Source organism: Pteropus medius, unplaced genomic scaffold (genome assembly GCF_902729225.1).
Source record: "Pteropus medius unplaced genomic scaffold, Ma_sr-lr_union100, whole genome shotgun sequence".
NCBI classification, from domain to species: Eukaryota; Metazoa; Chordata; class Mammalia; order Chiroptera; family Pteropodidae; genus Pteropus; species Pteropus medius.
In genome coordinates, this window is record NW_024340700.1 from 559,778 (window position 1) to 581,913 (window position 22,136).

General features: G+C 31.4%; 1 protein-coding gene across 10 annotated transcripts in view; it reads right to left on the reverse strand.

The window, feature by feature from the left end:
• PTPRK (protein tyrosine phosphatase receptor type K) overlaps positions 1 to 22,136 on the reverse strand; it is a 477,924-nt gene that overhangs the window by 22,903 nt on the left and 432,885 nt on the right. For 4 of the 10 annotated variants that reach the window (XM_039881086.1, XM_039881105.1, XM_039881102.1 and 1 more), the window contains 5 exons: positions 16,943 to 17,081; positions 8,866 to 9,026; positions 7,012 to 7,047; positions 2,532 to 2,716; positions 960 to 1,047 (listed from right to left, as the gene is read on the reverse strand). In XM_039881086.1, the coding sequence (XP_039737020.1) occupies positions 960 to 1,047; positions 2,532 to 2,716; positions 7,012 to 7,047; positions 8,866 to 9,026; positions 16,943 to 17,081 (609 nt within the window). Of the gene's footprint in view, positions 1 to 959; positions 1,048 to 2,531; positions 2,717 to 3,809; positions 4,178 to 7,011; positions 7,048 to 8,865; positions 9,027 to 16,942; positions 17,082 to 22,136 lie in introns of those variants that run through there. The other 6 variants (XM_039881103.1, XM_039881099.1, XM_039881104.1 and 3 more) reach the window with 4 other exon arrangements.

Consider the following 22,136-nt stretch of genomic DNA (forward strand, 5'->3'; position numbering starts at 1 on the left):
ATACACTCTCTAAACTTCCTTAAACACTAGTCATTTGAAGAAATACAAGAACTTTAATGAGCTTATTACTTATTATAATTATCTTTTTTTAGTAAAGCTTCTTTGACTAACTTCATAGTTAGGAAGTTTTTAGGGGACATGATAATGTCTGATGAATAATCATTTGAGTCATAGACTTGTCTAAGAAACTAAACTTGCCTTAACTCCTCATTTTGCTCCTGGAGGCATGATTTTAAATGGGAGGAATACTTTCCCCTGCACTTTACAGCAAATGAGCTCCAGAATTAGGAAGAGAATTTTGAATCCTTGCTCTTAACTCATTTCTTGACAGTCAAGGTTAATTTTGATGTATTCATAAGATACTTTAATATAAATTAAATTGAGAATAGAGTGGTCAAAGTAAATAAGTAGCTAGTTAAAAGCTAAATTATGTTACTTTCCTTACTGCTTCTGTGGTTTCATAGGACAATTAATTTACTTATCCACATATACATCTTGAAGACTGAAGGAGGAGGAAGTCTCTAACAATAAATAACATGGAACTACTGGAGTCAGACACTGGCTCCAAGGAAGGAATAAAGGTATGTGGAAAGAAGAACACCTTGAATATGTTTGGTAAACATATTGTCACAGCAATTTATTATTGAAAAGATCTTTTTTATTCACCGTCCTGATTTTCTCAACTGTTTAATAACATCCCATGCATTTGTGTGCAAACATAAAATCAAACAGAACTATCTCCACATGGTGAAGAGTGTGAGTCAATTTAATTAATTAGGATGACAATTTCAGAGTTACTGCCAGTAGCCATGATATTTTAATATTAAATAGATTACTTTTAAAACAGATGTGTCACCTTCCTGGATTTCTTAAAATTTAAGACCAAAGAAGAATTGTAACTTACTATTTATCTTCTACACACAATATTTACAGTCACCAAGAATTGTATGAGAACTTACATGCTATAATGTTTCCATATCGGTTTTTTGCTCTATTTTGATCTTTTTTAGCTACATCCCAAGATGCTGACTGTCCTTCGAAGAAGCTCTGGGGGTGAAAAAAAAAGAAAAAGCATACTGAATTTAATTCCTTTTCATGAATCAGGTTTATCTGTTCTGAAGACTGAAATAGTAGAAACCACTTTCTCAGGGAGGGAGGCCTACAGTAGTAAACAAGTTTCATTTTCACACCTCAAAATTGTTTGCTGGATTGCTATTTATTCATCTTGGATTGAACTGAGTTCAAATTAAATACAAAAAACAACTTCAGAAAAAAAGAACTTTAAAAGTATTTCACATTTAAGATCACTACAACTTTGTGAGATGGAAGTAGAGAAAGCATCAAAAACTTCTAAAATACTTTTAATGAATTATCTTTCAAATGTGCTTCCTTTAGCTTTTACAACAGGAACAGAAAAAAAAAAATAACACTTGTTTCCTCCCATAACTATTCATTAAATCATGTGCAATACATCACATTTCGGTTTCTTTGAAGATCATGAAAAGGAGCGAGTCTCTACAAAAAGGGACCGCATGAAAATTAAAAGGAGTCACCATCTCCAAGAATCTTGGAACAGATGAATTTATTGATTGGTTTAATTACCATACATAGCAATTTAAAATATGGGTATAGATTTCTTTTTGCAGAAAAAACTTTAACTTTGCTCAACACAGGAAATGGGGTCTTCAAAGAAGCAATGGTCTTTGAAGTGGGGTACATAAAAATACATATGAAATGAACAACAACAAAAAAAACCCAACTCAGGCAGAATATTGTAATTCCTTGCACTATTTTGTTACTATAGCATAACGATTCCAGCACACATCTAAAATCAGTGTTCAAAATTCAAAGAGAACTGTATTCACCCCCAAACTAAAGTGTACAAGTAATCTGTAAATAAAATGTAGAGTTTGGAGGAGTCTTCATGAAATTGAATGTATTTTGAATGGTCTTTCAAAGTAAATTATTGCTTGGATTCTTTCGCTTTAAATGTGTGTGTATGGTGGTGTGTGTATGATGGTGCAGGAGCTTTCTCCTATCACCCAGAAAAGACTTTTCTTTTCTTTATCCTGACATTCTCAGCTGTGACTATCAGGATGATGAAAAGACTAGTATTTCTCAGTAAGTGAAGGTGGCTATATTATGTTTATTGGGATGTTTAAATCATTTCCCTTGTAGCTTATATCTTAGTATTTTGATTTGAGTAGGAAGGGGAAATAAGATTGGAAGAAGAATTTTCCACATCCTTCTTTTGGCTTCTTAATGTCTGGATTTACAGTGCTCTATTTTTTCTCCCCAGCCACTCTGAACTAATAATGCACAAAACAAAACTAAGAATGACAAGGAGTACATTTACAACACAAGGTTGATCCCGTTTCTCAACAGAAGGTCAACAAGCAAAGGGGCGGAAAAGTACCTACTGTTTAAGTCATTCAAATGATGGAGACTGTAATGCTAAAGGAAGGAAAGTTTTTAAATTACATGAATGTCATGGTTAGAAATAAAATTTAACATAGTATTGAAATTTTCACCTCATATTCCTCTTTGAACCCATAGCTGTCTGAGGTCTTCATGAGATTAATGTGCTGCAGTAAGTCGGCCACCCTGATGGCTGGGTGCAGCTGTCCGGTCTGGTAAGGGGATTCTGTCCCCTCACAGAGGTAGCGAGGTACATCAAGAAGACGACTGGACTCTGCTGTAGCACTGTGGTTTTCATCTGGCATTTTTCAAATTCAAGATTAAAAAAAAGACAAAGTTATCTTGTTTAATATATATCTATGCAAAGAAGGTTTTAAGACCTCAAGATCTTACTGGTAATTGGAGAAAGGGAAAGAAATAAAGTATAGGCCTAGGGCAGCATCCCCATAAAGACAAAGATATGAGGTCAGAGTATATCATGTTTATATCAGCAAGAAAACAGATTCTATGAGACGTAGAGAGACATCTGATCCATTTGAAAAAGTATAGTGGGAGATTTTGCTGGGTTCTTACTTTTTTCTTGTATCTGTAGTCATAGCAGTATAGAGTGAGACTAGAAGATCGAGTTGTCGATTGGAGAGGTGTTTTCATTTTTGATTAAATTGAACAAACTCCTTCGCACCCATATCCCAACCTCCCTCTAGGTAACCCATTCTCGCAGGGTTGCTCTTCTTGCCCATGTGGCCCTATTATGCTCTACCATCTGAGTCTTCTTACCATGATACATTCCAGGCTGGGAAACGTGGACATTCTACAGAATCGTCTCCTGGACCCGCTGTGTCTGCTAGCCAGGTCACGTGCATTTTTATCCAATCTCTAGCCCTTTGGTTTATTACTATTATTGTTGCTGTTGTTTTTTTTATTGCTAGTATATATTTTGACTCTTCTGGTTACTGTGTCAAAGAAACCAGTGTATGTCTCTGGGGCATAATATGTAGGTACTTCCTCTGGAATTCTTCCCCGGCCCATCCAGACTGAGCTACACAGCTCCTGCTTTAGGGCCACCTGGGGCTGCTTTATGTTCTTATGGCCTTTTGGTCTACATTCATTTCATTTGTTCTATATTTTAATCATATGTTTACTGGTCTATTTTCCTCACTAAATTCTGAATGCTTGCAGTGTAGAAACAGAGTCATATTTTTCTTTTTATTTTTAGTGGCTGGTGCAAAGCAGTCAATAAATATTTCCATCAATGAATTAGTTAAAATCAGTTGAATCCCTTACCACCCACATTTAAGTGTAGGCCCCATGCCAACTGTGTTATGAGCTTCAAATGAAAAGAAACTTTTAAGCACCTTTCCATCATAAAAAGGAAGAAAAGAGCAAGAACATTTTACCTATGAAGAATAAATATTATTTTAATGACCATAGTACTAATCATTACAATGAGAAGAAGCATGCTCATATTTATCACATTTAAACTTACCACTTAAAACAAACAAAAATAAATAAACAAAACCAAATGTTTGACGGAGTGTTACTTCGAAAAGCATTATACTGCCATTCTCATTAACAGAAGAAAAAGTACACTCTTAGGGGAACTTTTTTTTAAATGATAATGCATACTGTAGAGAATGATATTTAATTAACAGTTAAACGTATTTCAAATGCTGGTACATTTGCCTGTTCTATTACCAACTCTACAAATAGGATATGGCAAAAAATGAATTGTTGTCCCCATGATAAACATTTTTTCTTCCTGGAGAAGGAAAAAAAAAAAAAGAACCCCACAATCAGATTTGTTTGCTTCTACAATTTAGCTTGATTGCATTTACTTCACTTTCTCTTATTAGGCTGAATGGGTTTTTTTTTTTGCATTTACTTCTAAAAATACCACACTGATTCAAAAACATCCTTGGTAGATTTGGTTGTGACCTAACCACACAACTGAATAAATGCCCTTTTATTCAGGTTTTGTCTACCTCTCTACACACAAACATTTGCTAGCAAACATAATTCATGAGATTTTTTTTCTTCTTCCTATGAGACTATAATCAAATGATCTCCCTTTGCTAAAATACTGCAACTGATAGAATGACATAAAGAATATATACATCTTCCCCGTAAAATTAAATTTGGAAGCTACTGATTTGGGTATTATCACAGAATATATGGCTTAGGATAAGTAAAGAAAACAGATAGTGTCAGAGAGGCAAAATGCAATCACCCAAGCTAGAATAAGCTGCTTTATGGAGCAGCCCCAGAGCTCACATTGCATCTGCAGGAGCAGCAGAATATTTACATTTGTAAAACACTCAGTGAGAAACACAGAATTCACCCATATTTCAAATCTTACATAATTATGTCCCCCCGAAAATAGCACCTCTTTTTTGCATTAATCGTTAATACAGTATTACAATGAGCAATATTCTTCAAAATAATCACACATGAATTATTAATCTCAATATATTTCCATCTCATTAAACCACCTAATAATGTGACTAGCAGTGAGAGTACATGTACTAGTCATTATCTTTATTACACATCTAAGAATAATAACTTCAAGTATTTCCTTGATGGAAAGGTTTTCTAGAGTTCTTTGCAATACACTTACCAGTAATAGGGACTTTAACCCAATGAAGCAGTAAAACACAAAAAACAAATATATCAATTAATATGAAAAGTTTCTAAGCTCTTCTTAAATTAGTAAGTAGATATTAATATCAAGCAATATTTGAAGTGATTTCAAAAATTGCTTTATAAACACAAAATCAATTGGATGTAAAACAACTATAAACATCATGATTCCAAGAATGATGAAAAAAATGCAACAAATCATTTCTACATATGATATGATTAATGAGAGATTTAGCTTTCAAAGAAGAAATATTTTTTAAAAAATCAACCAGCTTGACTTTCAAAATGAAATCAAATGCATAATGACTGTTTATATGAATAGATTTGATGACTCTATTGTGCTAACTTTAGTCTCCTTTAAACATAAATATCCTATTTCCACGGGGAAATTTATTACAGTAATCTTTTGAACTTTATAATTTGTAAAAATTCATGTACATCATTTCACTTTCTCTTGGCAAAACTCTGAAAAAGATATGGTAGGAAATACAGTTTTACATATTGGAGAAGCAAAGATGTAAGGTATTTTCCTGAGTTTATATTGTGAGTCCAAGGAAGGACTGAGACTTGAACCCAATTCTACATGTTCTTAAAACAATGCTGTAATAAAATTCTAACATTTAGGCAAATACTCTCTTTTCCAGTAAGTTTTTAAAACTTTAATTGAATTTTACTTATTAATTTGACACTGACAGCACTCTACAGTGCTCAACAGAAGCTGACATTTTCAGAGGCATTTGATGCCTCCTCAATGATCATGACTCCCGACTCCTTCCCTACATGATCAGGCAACCCCTTGAGACAAATTCCTCAGTTCACTTCTCTGTCATTATTGATATGGACATTAAAGGGAGAGTGTAACCAGAAAAAGAGAATATTGACTTTCAGATTCTTTTAGAATATATATTCTTTATATTATAAAATTATAAATTTAAATAATTATTTTAGTGAAAAAGAGGCGTATTTTATATAACTGAATTAGTAGTAGTTTCAAAATATGTTGACTGAATTTTGAATATGTGGATAATAAAATCATGCATAAAATGTAAGCTAAATTTTCATATTCATAAGAAATTTAAATATAAAACATAAAAACTGGGGATTTTAATATACATTTATATGTCAATTTCTACATATCTTTGGTTAAATTTTAAATATTAGAAACACTGGGGTAAAACACTGCTGTAGAACATGTGAACATACCAGTAAGCTGATCAACAGTGTAAAATCAGTTAAGAAATAGCATACAAATCGAAATGAAACTCATTCCATTTATAAATATATAATTAGATTAAAAATTAATATAGCTTTGCATCTGAAGAGGACTTATATGTGAGATACTGGTTGACTTAGATGTTATATAGTGGTACACCTTGGCTTATTCTAAATTTCTCGAAAGATAACACTTATGTAAGGGCATATAGAATGCAAAACTCCACATCAATATTGTAGCAAATTTATCTGAATTTACAAATTCTTAATAAAGACAAAACTAAAGCCAATTCACGGATTCCTAATGTTCATTTGGAAATGTCTTCTTTAGTTACTATAAAATTAGGATGGTTTAAAAAATCTCTTTCCATCAGGTAGATTTTTATATATAAACTAATTATTCAGGTAGCACTGGGCCTGATATGTGTGTGATTCAGTTCATTCTAAGAACTTAAATACATAAACATAAGCCATATATTAAGGGCTATTGTACTTTTGCTGCAAATCTAAAAGAACCAAGAATTAATTAATACATTGCTTTAAAAAAGCATACCTTACTAATTTGAAATCCGGTAGATATGATTAGATTGACTGGGTTCTCTGATAGGACCATGACTATGTATATTTTTAAAATCAAGCTACTTTCTGCACTGCAAATAATTACTCTGTTGACAAAGTTATAACCCATGCAAGGAGGTGTGATCCATGCAAAAAAAAAAAGATAATAAAAAATTAGGGCCTCACCTAACACAGCAGTTGGCACAAGTGGATCATTGGGCACTGTATGTAGGAAAACAAAGCACATGAAGGAATGTCTTGCCTTCAAGTATTTTACACTCTTTTTTTCCCCCTTTCAAACAGATTTATATTTTCTCATGAAATATAATTATTAAACTTTTTAATTACTATAACTTGCAAACCTAAAATTGTCTTTCAGATTGGATTATTGCAAAACACCAGGAAAGGTGCATCTAGAATTATATACTTCAAAACTCTGTTCAATTAAAAAAGCAAGAAAGATTCAACTTGACATTATAAATATTATAAAATTGGGGAAACCCATGCATTTTAGATCTATCAAGTGCAATGTATACTTAGAGAAATAATTATCTCATATTCATTCCAAATAATTTTTCAGTTAACTGAGTGAAATAGATTTAATCCTTTCTCCAAGTTCATATGTGGATATTTATAGTTACACTGCTAAAGTCAAGCTTCCTAGTAAGGTACAAACATAGGCAATAGATAAAGAAGTTTGGGGAACAAAAATACTTCCAAATCTTTAATTGATCAACTATTAAAACAAGTTGTTAGAGAGATGGCACATCTATATTTTTAACAAAACTTACTTTCAACAATAATATGTAATGTTCTTCTTTATCACTTAGAGCGAAACAAAAATTAAATAGATCAGAAAGCCCCAATCATGATTAAAATAACATTCCACAATGATTCATACATCATTTCTAACTACTTTGGTGAGATGTAGAAAAATGATGGGCAGCATTTAGGACCAATAATTTCTGAAAATTTTCACCAAACTGAGTATTTCAGAAGAAAGAAAAATCCCTTTCTGAAAAGACATAACTGTATACAACCTACAAATGCTTCATTTTCTCAATCTTACTACTACATATGCTGATAATCTGGACAAGAAATAATATTCTATCATTTACTTCTTCTCTTATATACATGTTTTCCAAAATAGGGCAAGCAAAACTCTGGGATCTGTGACAGAATGCCCCTGTGTATACAAGGCCAAAGATAAACATGATTTGCCTTCCTCAAACATCTTTTCTACTTAAGAATTTGACAAAACAGAGTCAGGTAATTTTACTTAAATTTAGGTAACACAGTGCTGTAGAAAAGAATATAAAATTCATAGGACTGCCATTAAACAGTACTTAACTGGAAACATTTTAAAAGTCCTGCCTTTATAGATCAGCATTAGGCATTCTTAATATAGATAGAAGGATAAATGAGGTGACTGTTGGATGGATGGATGAATAGTTGGGTAGATGGATGAATAGATTTTATCATTCCCTGCCAATCCCCCAATTCAGTTAAACTTTTGGACTTCACACCAGATACTTGAGTATGTAGATTCCTCTTTCCCTTAGTTAAATTTTTTTTGTGACTGAAATTCTCCAGAATATTTTAATGGAATAATTTTACCCATGCCAAAAATTCCCAGAAAAAAATTATGATGTTTCTTACCTCACAAAGAACTTTATCTTGCATACAGGAAGACTCAAATGGCAAAATAATTATAAATGAATTCTGACATAAACTAATTTTACATAGGCAATCAAGTATTTTAACTTAAAGCAATGACATATGATTTGGTCTAAGTGGTATATGAATCTCTTATGATATAGTAATAAAATTTATGCAGCTTAAAAGTAAATCTAGTATCAAGACAAAATAAGTTCTTATAAATTCCATAATATTCTCTATCATTTTTCTCTTCCTAGCTATTTCTTCCATTACTCTTTTTTACTTTTTCTCACTATTTAAAAGGTAAAGAGAGTGCTGAATTCAGAGGGAACTTAAGGAGCTTCGAAAGTCATTTATGAAAAATTTTAATGAAGAACTTACATCTTGGACTAAAATTATGTTGGTCCATGAAGGTGATGGAAAGAGGATCCTCTGCATGCAGAGTGCTCTGATCAGCATAACTTCGATCCATAGCATTCACCATGTGAGTCATTTCTTGTCGGGTGTTCCCCATAGCATCTTTGCGTTTTTTAGCAAGCTTGCTGCCAAGGCGAATACGAAAGGAAAACCTTAGTGTGAGGTTTGAAGGAGAGTTGACACCGGCAATAAGTAGTCAGGAAAACCCAAGGATAAAGATATAGATGTAGTTTAGAAACTCTAAGAACTGGCCATAATTTTAGGAATTAAATTTGATATTCAAACAATATTTATTGATTGATATAAAACTATTTTATTTTCATATGGGTATTTCAATATTCAAGCTCTCAACCCGAACTTCATCATTTCTTGTATTTGATCATTAAAATAAATGATTATATAAAATATAACTATATTTCATTAAAACTATAAGTAAGTATTTCCCTATTAGAGCTGTTTAAGCTAAAGCTGTTTTGATTTTCTTCTTGGGTGATTAATTTTTTTATCAACTTTTAGAAGTTCTTCTGGGGAATAACATTAATACTTTTCCAGTTGATTTTACTATAGTGATCCAATTAAAATATACAAAGCAATTCCATTCTTCATTATCTGTATTATTATTCAGTAAAAATGCAACATGTGTGTCATTAATGTATTTACCAATATACATTTATTACATTAATCCAAACCTAATCTGAGACTTGTAGAATCGACCACAGCTAGATATAATGCAAATACACAAAAATATATGGGAAAAAATATCTACTGTATAAGAAAGGTACTTTGAGAAAAGCTTGAAAAATGGTATAAAGATGTATTACACAAATGATCATAATCTTGAATTACAGATATGGTCAAATCCTAAAAGTTTGTTTCAGAATCACGTGGTTCTATAGAGTATCTACTATATAAATGCCTTATAAATGCAAATAACTTAGGGGACTTGGAAAATAGAAGTTAGACTTTTGAGCTACTCAACTACAAATATATTTATCTTACATATGATAGATATAAAATACATTCTGGTTCTTTGTGGCTGTTACACATGAAACATGCAATAAAAAAACTAATAAAGGTACATAAAACATTTACATCACATTAACAAGGAAATTTATATATGATATAAATAAAGGCACTCTAAAAGCTTGTAGCAGCCAAATTATGTTTCTAAGTTTGTGTCATAATGGAAATATTCTTTAGTTGTTTTAAGAATACCATTTCTCAGCCAGATTAGGATAAATTATTCTGATTCTCATTAGTATCTGTACTACAGTAAACATGCTACAAATACTTTTTTAAAGTCCCATTTAATAGTCGTGCTTATGTCCAAAGGCTTTTCCTATAAAAAATTAATCTAGCAATTCAAGAGCTACTCCTGTATAGGATATTTTCCTCTAAGAATTATAATACTTGACCTCAGGGGGCATATACCAAATATACCCAACATACTGACACAGCAGATCTGATGCCTAAATAAGACAGTCATAAACAAAACTTTAGTGATCAAAGAGGCATTTGAAAAATAATGATAATGACAGTACCAGTCATAAGAAAACAATGACAAAAGAATAATAAAAACTACCTTCACCACCACCATTACTATCACTACCACTACACCACCACAACCACTGTCACCACCAGCATCATTTATTAGCAGTATTTGCTCTACCCATTTAAAGAGTTATTATTTCTTTTTTCTAGGCTAAGAGATAAAATGACCATAAAAACCTCACAGATTTCAGACAGGTAATATAAATGAGTGCTGCTGCCAGTGGTAAGACACTATACAGAAGGGTGGGGACTATGGAGAACTGGAGAGCAGTTTAGGGGGCAACTTGCCAAAGTGCCTATTTTAAAAGACAAGCGATGAATCTGAATATTTGTTAAATTTCTTGATTTTTTCAAGTGGTTTTATTTTTTGAAACGGTGTGTGGGGCAAATTAATCATCTGCAAGGTCATATTTTAGTCTATAGACTTCACTTTCCAAACTTACCTCTAGGCTGTGATACAGGATCTTTGCTCTTCAACCTAAAATGTTCTTTTACCTAGTATCTGGTTAACTTCCATACTGTCTCATCACACTGTCTCACTTCAGCAGGGAACCTTCTCCGACTAATCTCAATACAATCTGTCTCAGGTTAGATTTCTCTGCTAGATGTTTTTATAGCATCATGCTTTCTGCATGTAATAACATTCATCACATATCATAGCAATGCCCTTTTAATTGTTTCCCACTGTGTGTTCTATGAAGGGAAGAACCATTTGTATATTCCTAGCACTAAAGCGTTGTCTGGCACATAGCAGACACTCAAATAAATACTTGTTGAATGAATGAATTAGGCTTGTTATATGCTTGGCACTTTTCATTTAATTCAATTAATTCTCAGATCAACCTACTGAAAAAGGCATGAAAATTCTAATTGTATAGATGAGTTTATTGAGACTCAGACAAGTTAAATAACCTGTTCAAGTTTATTTACCCAATAAGATCTGGTTCCAAAGCCTAAGCTCTTATATCCAGTTGCCGACATTTTTTTTAATGCCATATTACAAAGTGTACTATAATATGAAGTACCTACTTACTCTAGAAGTTAAAACATTAGTTGTTATATATTTGAAAAGAATGTGAACGTGGCACAAATGTTTTGCCATTTTAAAATATTGAAACAGCAAAAGAGATAGTTGAAGAAATAACTTCTAATCTTTGTTTCATTGGCAAGAAAGAATGGATTCATTTCTCAAAAAACTTAAGACATTAAATTGAATAACAATAACACAACTCGAAATTTTGGTTAAAAATAATGTTCAAATTTTGAAGACAGGCAGTTCATAGTAAATGGAAAAGGCATGTTTAAACTTTGAGGCTTTATTTTAAAAAAAATATATGTATAATTTATACATGTTTTATGATTAAGGAAAAATATGAAGTAAAGAATTTGTCATACGTGTAACAGGTAAAACTTTTCATGGCAATGAAGGATTTTTACTTTTCAGATTTACAAACCTTTGCTAGTTGTCAAATTACAGCAGAATGTAAACTTTGTTAATATCTGCCAGACATGCATTACCAGTTTGGTTCTAATACCTTAATTTTCACAAAAACCCTGTGAGGTAGGCTTTCATTGAGGTTATTAGAAAACAAATAAAAATTAACTGTTTTGATCAAGACCTGATAGTTACTATGATGATATCAATGAATGCTAGCTAAAAAATCACACCTGGCTTACTCGTAAATTCTACTCTAATTGATTTCTACATTTATTTGAAAATTATTTCAGATTAGCTTCACTAGGTATGTTTATGCAGCTTTTAAAAGCATATCTTCATGACTTTCTAATTATGATTAATAATGCCAGTAGCCCTAAGTATTACAATAACAGTATCATAACCTAGTACTTAGTCTAGAATACAGATATGTTATCCAGTCACTAAAAGGCAATCCAATTCTAACATTTTCAATACATATATGGTTAATGGGAAGCTTACTGATATAATTAAATACTTATTGATTTCTGTATGTTTGAAGCTTTGTCTCCCTCTGAGCAACAAGCATATATAATATGTACTTCAGGACAGTTAAGCAATTTATTTTGTAACTACTTGAGTTTGACAGATCTGAAAATGACTTTCATTATCAAAGCAGCCAACAGCATAAGCTTCTGCAGGTGGATATATATGGGTGAGCTACAAAGAGGAAAAGTGCTCCATCATTGTATGAAATGGTACAGTTAATTACATTTGGCTTCACCCAACATGAATTTACAAGAATATTATGATTCATCACAATAAGCTAGGAGCATTGTTAGTTTATGTGTGCTTGTTTAACAGATTTTAAGAAGTCATATGTTTATAATATTTAAAATGCTGGCAGAATTCTGTTATAGTCATTGAGAGTCTAACCAAATTTTGTTGTAAAGCTGGATTAAATTTACCTCGTGATGTAAATTTGTGGGATATATGCCCCAAAATATATGTAATCACAATCCTTAAGCAATGTCTACTAATACTTGGTTGTATCATTCCTTTGGATAGGATGAATACTCTGGCACCTAAGGTAATATACTAAAAATAACTAGGGAAATAGAGTGGACAATACTCTCCATCCTTATCTAAACTAGCATTTCATACCTAATTATAGGAAGAGCCAAGACTTTGGAAGAGAAAAGGAAATATGTGACACCTATGTATGTTTTGTGTAGGTTGAAGGGGCTTTTATTTTTCTCTTTTTGACTTTTTTTTTTAAAATAGTCCCATTTAAGTTAAACATTTTTTCTTCTCTAAAGCTAATTTTTATTTGTCTCTGCAATTTATGATTTTATCCATTTGTTTTCACAAAAGCATACTAACTGCCTAGATGGCCCGACCAAAGGTGTTCATTTTGAAGTTATAACATCCTGAAATCCTGGAAATATGGAGAGAGATGTTATCACAATCAGTCCTTATGTGATTTGCATCCCATGAAGGCACTTCTGAATGGTTCTTCTATGAATACATCACTTGGGTCATTTTGTAAAATATAACCGTGTTACATAAAGACAGGGATTAATGAGTAGTCACTAATTAGAGAGATCGTCACTATCTCTACCAGATGAGTGAGGTATCATATTGATAAGGTACAGATTTGGCTTAAGTAAATAAATGATGTCTTGGGCTATAGTCTAAAGCTACTTATGGAAAACTGAAAATAAAAATTAAAAGTAGCTGAATATATAGAAATACAATATCCCTTTTTAAAAAGATTAACAAAATAAGTTCATAGGTAAACTTTATAGTTTTAGAGTCAAGAAAAAACATTTTTTTGAAATGTTACCAAAATTGCAAACATTCTGCTTTTTGTTTTCTTTTGTTTTGTTTTGTTTTTGTTTTTTTTTTTTGAAAAGGGATACTGCATCTTTAACACACGTAAAGTCGTATATCACCCATTTTCTACTTACAGGTAGTAGGAGTAAGAATAGTAGCTCCTCCTGGCAAGCAAATCACAGACAGTGGAAAAAGAGAAGCAATGGTGAATGAAAAGCGTGACTCTGTCACATTCAATAAAGCAGAAAAATGTGTGTTAAAAATAAAATGAAATCAAATAAAATCCATGTTTTTTTTGTTTGCATTTCAATTTGCTCATGCATTGGTTAGATATATTTGCCATGCAATTAGACAGATATGCGATAAAAAATAAAATTTAAAATACATAATTTGGGAAAAAATACCATGCTGACATTTCTTTTATAGCCAAAAAAATAGAAAAATTAAATGGATTGTGTATTTTCAACATGCAATTAAGCATAATATCATCCATCACCATCAAAATGTCATGACAGATGGAACAGCTGTGTATAGAACCTGTACACTAAATTGACTATTTTTCTTTAGATACAAAACATAAAGATCTATTAGGTTAATATAGAATATATGCAGAATGATATCTAAATTTTTATAAACAAGTCATTATATCTTAATGGTACAGAGGTACATACATATATTATGTGAATATACATATGTAACATACGCCATATATACATAAAGATATTTCTACAGTAGATGTATGTGACCATATCATACACAAACATTTACTGTATTGAAATGTAATTTCAAATTTATGTTTGGAATTATTAAAGTATTCATGCTGTGCATTTAAAATATAATACATAACCAATGAAAAAATGGCATACATTTGGAAATAATTCAACAGCGATTAAACTAAAAAATGACATTGCGTTTTGAAAGATGCAATATCCCTTTTCTTAGCCTAAAAAAACTTACTTTATACCCTCAGCTGTAGAATTTTACTAAATTGAATTTCAAACCATTTCTTTACACAAAAATAAAAAATACATAGAACTTTTTTGAACATGAGAAATATACTTATATATATTATTCCCAGTGAGGGATAAAGTCTTGAGAAACTTAAAAATTTCCCATAAAAGTAAAGATCATAAAAGGCTAACATAATTTGCCTATCCATTATTTTTATTATAAATTTTTGTATTAAAAGGGAAACTATATTATATACTAAATTGTTTATCTAAATTTGATACTATCCAATACTGTTATATCTATGCTTTTGTGTATGTATAATAAACATAGTTGTGATTAAATCATACAGGATATGTGTGTGACATACAACATATAACTAAAAGTCACTATGAAGTTGCTTGGATAAGTAAAGGATTCAAGTAATTTAGTTATAATATTATATAGGAAGGTAATAAATCTAAATATGTAACTTTATTTATCTATAAAATTGCAACATTTCCTAGTCATAGAGGTAGTGAGGAAGAGAAACAAAAGCCCCAGCATACTTTATACCAAAAGGTAATCAATTAAACCATAATTATGAAGAACTCAAACATTGAACATTTTAATAGGAGGCTCATTTATTCAACCAGAATAATATATTAAAATATAAACCAGAAAATAATTTGTTACGTTATACAATTTTAGAGAGTGTCAGAGCATTTTCCCACCAAAAAAAAAAAAAAAATCATGCTTAGAGATTATTTTAGTGTACTTTAGGAAATTATATTTTAAGGGTTTTTTTTGGTTATTTCTAAAACAGAAGGCTATGGATGAGAAAGACTCTAATAACAAACAACTATTTTCAAATAAATAACAAATAAAACCGATTAGTTTAACCCAATTTTAACTGAGTGAAGACATAATAATCAGAAGCCATTTTCTTACTCTCATATCAGATCTGAAGGGACTGGAAAATTTTAGTTGTGAAGCAAAGTTAAATTAACTCTCTAAAGTGATTAGTTAACTCTCCAAATATAAATTTACTCTAAATAGAGACATAAAATCTGGAAGTTACATTCAATAGTTCTGTTGATCTTGACTGGCAAAATTTATTACTAAAATGCTTAAATCTTCCTGTCTCAAATATGATATATTTTCCAACCACAGAGGTAGACAACAGCAAAAAGAGAAAGCACTATTAGGGAAAGCACGTATGTAGCTAATTTAACACAAAACACTATAATGCATACCTAATGTTTCTAATGCAGATGTGTCTTCTCCAACATATATATCTCCAGGGAATAATTGTAAAGAGGCAATACATTAAAATAAACTCTGATGGAATCATTAAACATGTAGTATGAATGAGTCTTATCTATATTGTTAATGATTCATTTTGAGTAAAAATAATAATATATTATTTAATGTAATGTAATCATTATCATTCATTATATTATTCAATATAATTCATAAATTACAAACATTTCTATACACAAAACTATTTTAAGGCTGTATTCTGCATGTAAATATTTTTTTAAAGAAGTCTTTCCCAATTGTCGTATTATCTCAAACATATGACTGGATTTTGGAGAGTTGGATTTATTTCTTGGACAATGCCTTATAGATAATTATTTTATAGAATGAAAAAAACTCAGATCATAAAAACTGTATACTTTGAAATGTTTTTCAGCAGGAGTATATTTTAATCTCCAGAACAGAATTCAGTTTAAATTCTAGTGGGTCTTAATATCTTCATACAATCCCAGAAGATGGTGATATTAGTTGCTATAGTATAAAAGACTAATGCTCAGTTTCTTAAAAGTATACTCATCATATTAAAGTACCAAAATAGTCAGCAAATATTTCATATACCATTTCACTAAATAATGTTCATGTTCTTATCTTATTTATAACTTATAACTAATATTTAGAAAAATAGAATGCATACAAAACAATTTCATAGACTATAACCCAGTATCATGAATGATAAATACTTATTTTATCATTTTAATAAGTAACATTTCAAGTATAAGATAAATTAATGTACCAAGTATCTTTGCATCTGAGAAATTTAAATTCGTACATTAATTTCAAAAGGTAGATATTTATACCTGAAATTAAACTGCAAATAACCAAAAGAATTTATTTTAAAAACACGAAAAATTGTGTTAGATGGTGGCAACGTGGCTAAATTTCAATTGTTCTCCTTGCTTGTTCTAACTTCAAAGTTCTCAAGGAAACAAAAAGTGTTTGGAAACTAGTGACATAAATGATAAGTGAGTAGGACAGAATAAAATCAGGCCTTACCTCTTTTTAACAATTAAAACGACAACTAGGAGGAGGAGGATGAACACCAAAATTCCAGCACTAATTCCTGCTATTTTCACCACTCTGTCTGTCTGCTTGGCTGGGTCTGGAATCACTTCTGGTTCTTCTGTTGCTGCTGCTAAATGAATCAAAAAAATAAGTTACTGAAAACAGCTAATTATTGCAGGAAAAAAAAAAAAACCTACACGACTACTACAAAAATGCAACTTGTTTAATTCATTTGAATAAAAATAACCTGAAAATACAAATACAGAAGTATGCTAAACTACAGCATAAGAGACTTATGGTTGAGTTAAGGGGAAATCTTTCTGAATAGGGGTTTTGTTAACACAAAAGAGACAAAAATCTGGGAACAACTATCAAAGGGAAGGGTGAACTATTTTTCTCCAAATGTTTTTAAAAGTGAAAACACAAATTTTTAGCAAATACTACATAGGAAAGAGATGAAGTCAGATTTAGAGATTCATTTGTTTATTGTTTCATTCAGCAAACCTAGCTCCACCCAAGTACAGGTTGCAGTGCTTGGCCTTTTAAGGTGCTGTCAATGGCACTTTTCTGAGACAAAAGGGGTTACATTCCTAGTCTGAATACTGAAGATGTGAGTTTATGATCTGATACATAAGATTTGAAATGAATAGTTGGTTTGGTGGAGAAAAAGAATAAGAAAACTAAAACAGGTACAATAAGAAATATTTCACATTCTCTTAGCCAATAAAACCCAGATAATAAATTTGGAAAACAGAACATCAAGAAGATGAAATAAAAAAAAAAAATGTTTCATACACCTTCACCTCCTTTCTCAAAGCCACCACCATCCCCTGTATACACATAATTAAAATTATAATCTTTAATCAATTTACAAGCTCCAGCAATCCTCTGAAGATTTTCCTTTTACCTCGCTTATCTTGAAAATTGGCAAGAAAAGTATTATTAGCTACAATTTATAGTTAAAAAAAAAGTTGAGGCTTAGAGAGAGAAGGTTAGGTTATTAATTGCTCAAGAACAGAGACAAAAATCTAACACATCTTCTATCATCTAAAGCAGCATTTCTCTGTTTCCAGATCCACAGATTCTTACGAAGAATCTGTGTGCAAGAGTACAGGTGATTCTTAACAATGTCAAGAGATGATGGCTAATTAAACAAACAAATGAATTCCTAAATCTAACCTCTTATTTTTCCAATAGATAATTTGCTAATTCTCTTAAAAATAATACATTTTTTCTACAGTCCAGTCCTTTCTTCTTTAGCTTCTCTGTCGGCTTCTTTTTTTTTTTTTTTAACTCTCAGCTCTGCACTTCTAAATATCTCTCCAGTTTTCTAATTCCCCCAAAAAGAGTGACACAAGATTGCTAGCTTTTAATTTTTCCAGGTAGGAAATTAAAAAGAACTAATATATCTAATAAAATATCATTTCATAAAATGGTAATTTAAAGCTAAATCAGTATGAAACATAGAGTTAGAAATACAATTAATTTTGTAAAACATTTCATTATAACTGTCTTAATTTATCTTATTTCAAATGGATAGGATAAGACTTCCCCATGGACTAATTTTGGTAGCTATTATTCTTAAATACAAAAAGCAAGCCTTCAGCTTGTTTCTTCTGGTAAACAAGAGAATTTTCCTTTCCTATATGACACTTTCAGTATATCTAGGCTTCAGAGAATTTCCAACCTCATTAATTATGAATAGAGGCGGTTCAATGCTCACTACATTTCAAACTATGCATTATGATTCAATTAATGAAAACATGCATTAGATATATTGAAAATCCCTTATTTTCCCAAGAGCAACTTTAGAAATACATACATATACATAAAAACACAAACACATATACACACAAACACATACAAGACATATAGTGAAAACAGAAAATATATTTCAAAGTTGGCTATAAAGCTAAGAATAATATTGTTTGTAATTCTCAAAATGGATTGGTTTGACACAGTTACTACTCTGAATAGAAAGAGAGAATGTTGGGTGTAGAAACTAGAAAAAAATTGTATGCAGAACTTTAGTGTATGATCCCTTTATAATTTTTTGAGCTATCTCACAAAACTAAATGTTTGCGAAACTCTTTAAAAGATCAGTTCTTGTTCAATGAAGTAAATATATATTTTAATATACCATTTTAGTTCAATAAAATGTGATTATGAGATCCATTTTCTAAAGATAATATTGCATAAATAGCATGTGTTGTATTGTATAAGAATCTTCAGAAGCCCCACCAGAAGCAAACAACCTTCATAAATATACACAGGTGCAAATATAAACTATCATCATGAGGTATAAACAGCCAGCCTCAATACAGTCTGAGGTTAGCAATTATTAAATAACAAAATTGACATGAAGGTGATGGGTGAACAAATTCAAATTCAGAGTACAAAAAATATTTTTTAAATTCTTATTAAATAATATAGATTTGCTAATGAGTTAATTTAAAAATATTTCCAGGAATGAAAAGCTAAATCTAAAAGTAAATTTCTGACCAAAGGTACTAATAACCTTGAAGTTGTATTCAGGGTACAAGATTTTTATAATCTATTATGAAAATCAGTCATTACTTTACATGTTCTATATGTCTTTGTTAAACACTGGATGGACTTCAATTAATATTTACCAAATAGTCAAAAAAGGAAAAAAAAAACACCAAGTTTTGTTTGGGTAAGGGTGTTTGTCATGATTATAATTCTTCTGCAAAGAGTTGTTCATTTATGCTTCAACATCATTATTAAACTTGAATACAGAAGAATCATTAAACTCTCTAAGAATGTATGATTTGGTGGCTATTTTCCCTTAATTGTGAATCTTCCTTAAAGTCTTAGCTATGACATATATTACTACTATTATTATTACTACTACTGCTCGTTACTTCAGATAATTTCATTACACATATTTTTCTAAGTTCTGGACCTACTAGAAACAAGGAACATCAATAGCCTAAAATCATTCAAGCTTAGACGATTCATAATGGAAATTCAAGCAGTAGTCCCTAAGTGAGCATTTTCTATTTTCTTTAAAGAGAGCAAAAAGCTTTTATAGTGAGTGCACCTCTGAGCCCTGTTTATAATTTATGCACATACACAAAGGCAATGTGGAGGACTTTTTTCAGAAATGCTTTCCTTTGCCATAAATCTTTACCTTTTTATCTGTCAAAGAATATTCAAAGAGTCTCCAGTGTTCTGAAAGCCAAGAGAGGCATAAATCTTTGGAGAGTGAGAAAAAACTAAGGTGGTATTTCATTTTTTATTGAGCAAATTTATGAGATGCTTTTTTTCCCCCAAAAAATACTTAAAGTTAACTTTACAGTTGTGTTCCTCTTCCAATTACTTAAAAATAACTAAAACATGTAGGTAAAAGATTTAGGTTAAAAAAAAAAAAACTACACAAATACCTAAAAATTCCACATATTTATTTAAAAAGTAAAATTATTTAATAGCTGCGATCATATAAAAACAGGCTTCCATCTTTATGATGGGTATTAGAGGTAGAAGTCTTAAGCACAATATATTAGGTAACCTCACAAAAGCATTAGAGATATCATTGTTCTGTAAATTATGAAAATCCTCAAGGTATTTTACTAATGTTTTCTTTTCTTCTTGGTTATAATTCTGAAAAATTGTTCACATTCACTTTGTAATCATTTCTTCAAATCCTATAATAAGTCTTATGTCCCCCAACCAACCATCACCAACGTCTCGACTGACTGGTTATTGAGTTCAATGTGCTCTTTTCTCATCACATTTTATGCAACTTCTGGACAGCATTTGACACCGCTCTCCACTCTTTCCTTCTTCTTGTAATACTCCTTTCCTGGGGCTTCCATCACTGGGCCATCTCCCAGTTTTCTTATGACTCTGCCCCCTCCTCTCTAGAACTCTTTTGTGAGTCCATCCTTGTTTCCCTTAAAAATAGGTGCTGCTTTGAGTTTCTTAAGAACCTGGACCTCTTGACACTGTTCCATTCTTTCTGGCTTGAGGATTTCATCTACTTCCATAACTTCAGTTACCATCCGTGCTGATCACTCACAAATCAATATATCTCCAACCATGAATCAATCAGGGCTCCAATCTGAATTCCCAGCCCATAAATTCATCTCATCCCTGTTACATGTCTTCACTCCAGTGTAAGACAGTCACCTTAAATACATCATATCCAAATCTAAACTCATAATTTTACTCTCACACCAGACCTTCCTCTATGTATCCCTTTTCAGTAAATGGCACAACTATCTACGGAATGACACAACTCTGCCTGTTGTTCAAGCCAGAAATCTGGGCATCATTCTTGAATCTTCCTCTCTCTCCTTATCTCCAGGATTAACAATATAATTTATCACCCAAATTGGGATGCTTCTGATAGTGAGAGGGGGTATTCTTAATAATTATGACAGGACAAAAGGCTAAAACTGAAATTGTCCTCGGTAGACTGGAATATATTGTCACTTTTCTTTCTCATACAATTAGTTACAAAATACTACTACTTCCTAAATATCTCCTTTGTCTACTTTTTCTGTCTCCACTGCTTCTACCTAAACTCAGGTCAACATCATATCTTACCCAGATTGTACAGTAGCCACCTATATTATATCCTGGACTGCTCTCTCTGCCTATTCCAAACTCAGTGTAGCATATAGTATTTCTAAGACTTCAACTATGTCATGTCATTTGACTGTTTAGAACCCTCCAATGGCTTCTCACTGCTGTTAAGATAAAGTCCAGGAAAGTAGGGACCACGTTTACTTTGCTTGCCATTGTATTTCCAGTAGACTTGGAAAGGAGTAAAGTACAAAAAGTATTAGTTGAATAAATGAAAGAATGACAATAAGGCTACCTACAGTAGATTGTACTCGCATGTAGGAAATCAGACAAATATCTTGTTTTGAATATTGTCAAGATCGAATTGATGTATACATTTCTGAATTGTCTCTAAAAGTGTCAAGCCCCTCTGATAGTCATTCCTTCATAAGGCTGTTTCCATCATGCGCTACCATCTACCCTCAAATCAAAGTGCATGGAAATTCTAGCATTGTGGAAAGTACAAGAGATTCTATATCAGCAAGACCCTATTTTAATTTTTAGCTCCTTCTCTTATTTGTTGTGTGACAGTGAGCAAGTTAGCATCACTTAGAGTTCATATTTCATCTATAAAATAAAAATAGTAACTGCCTAT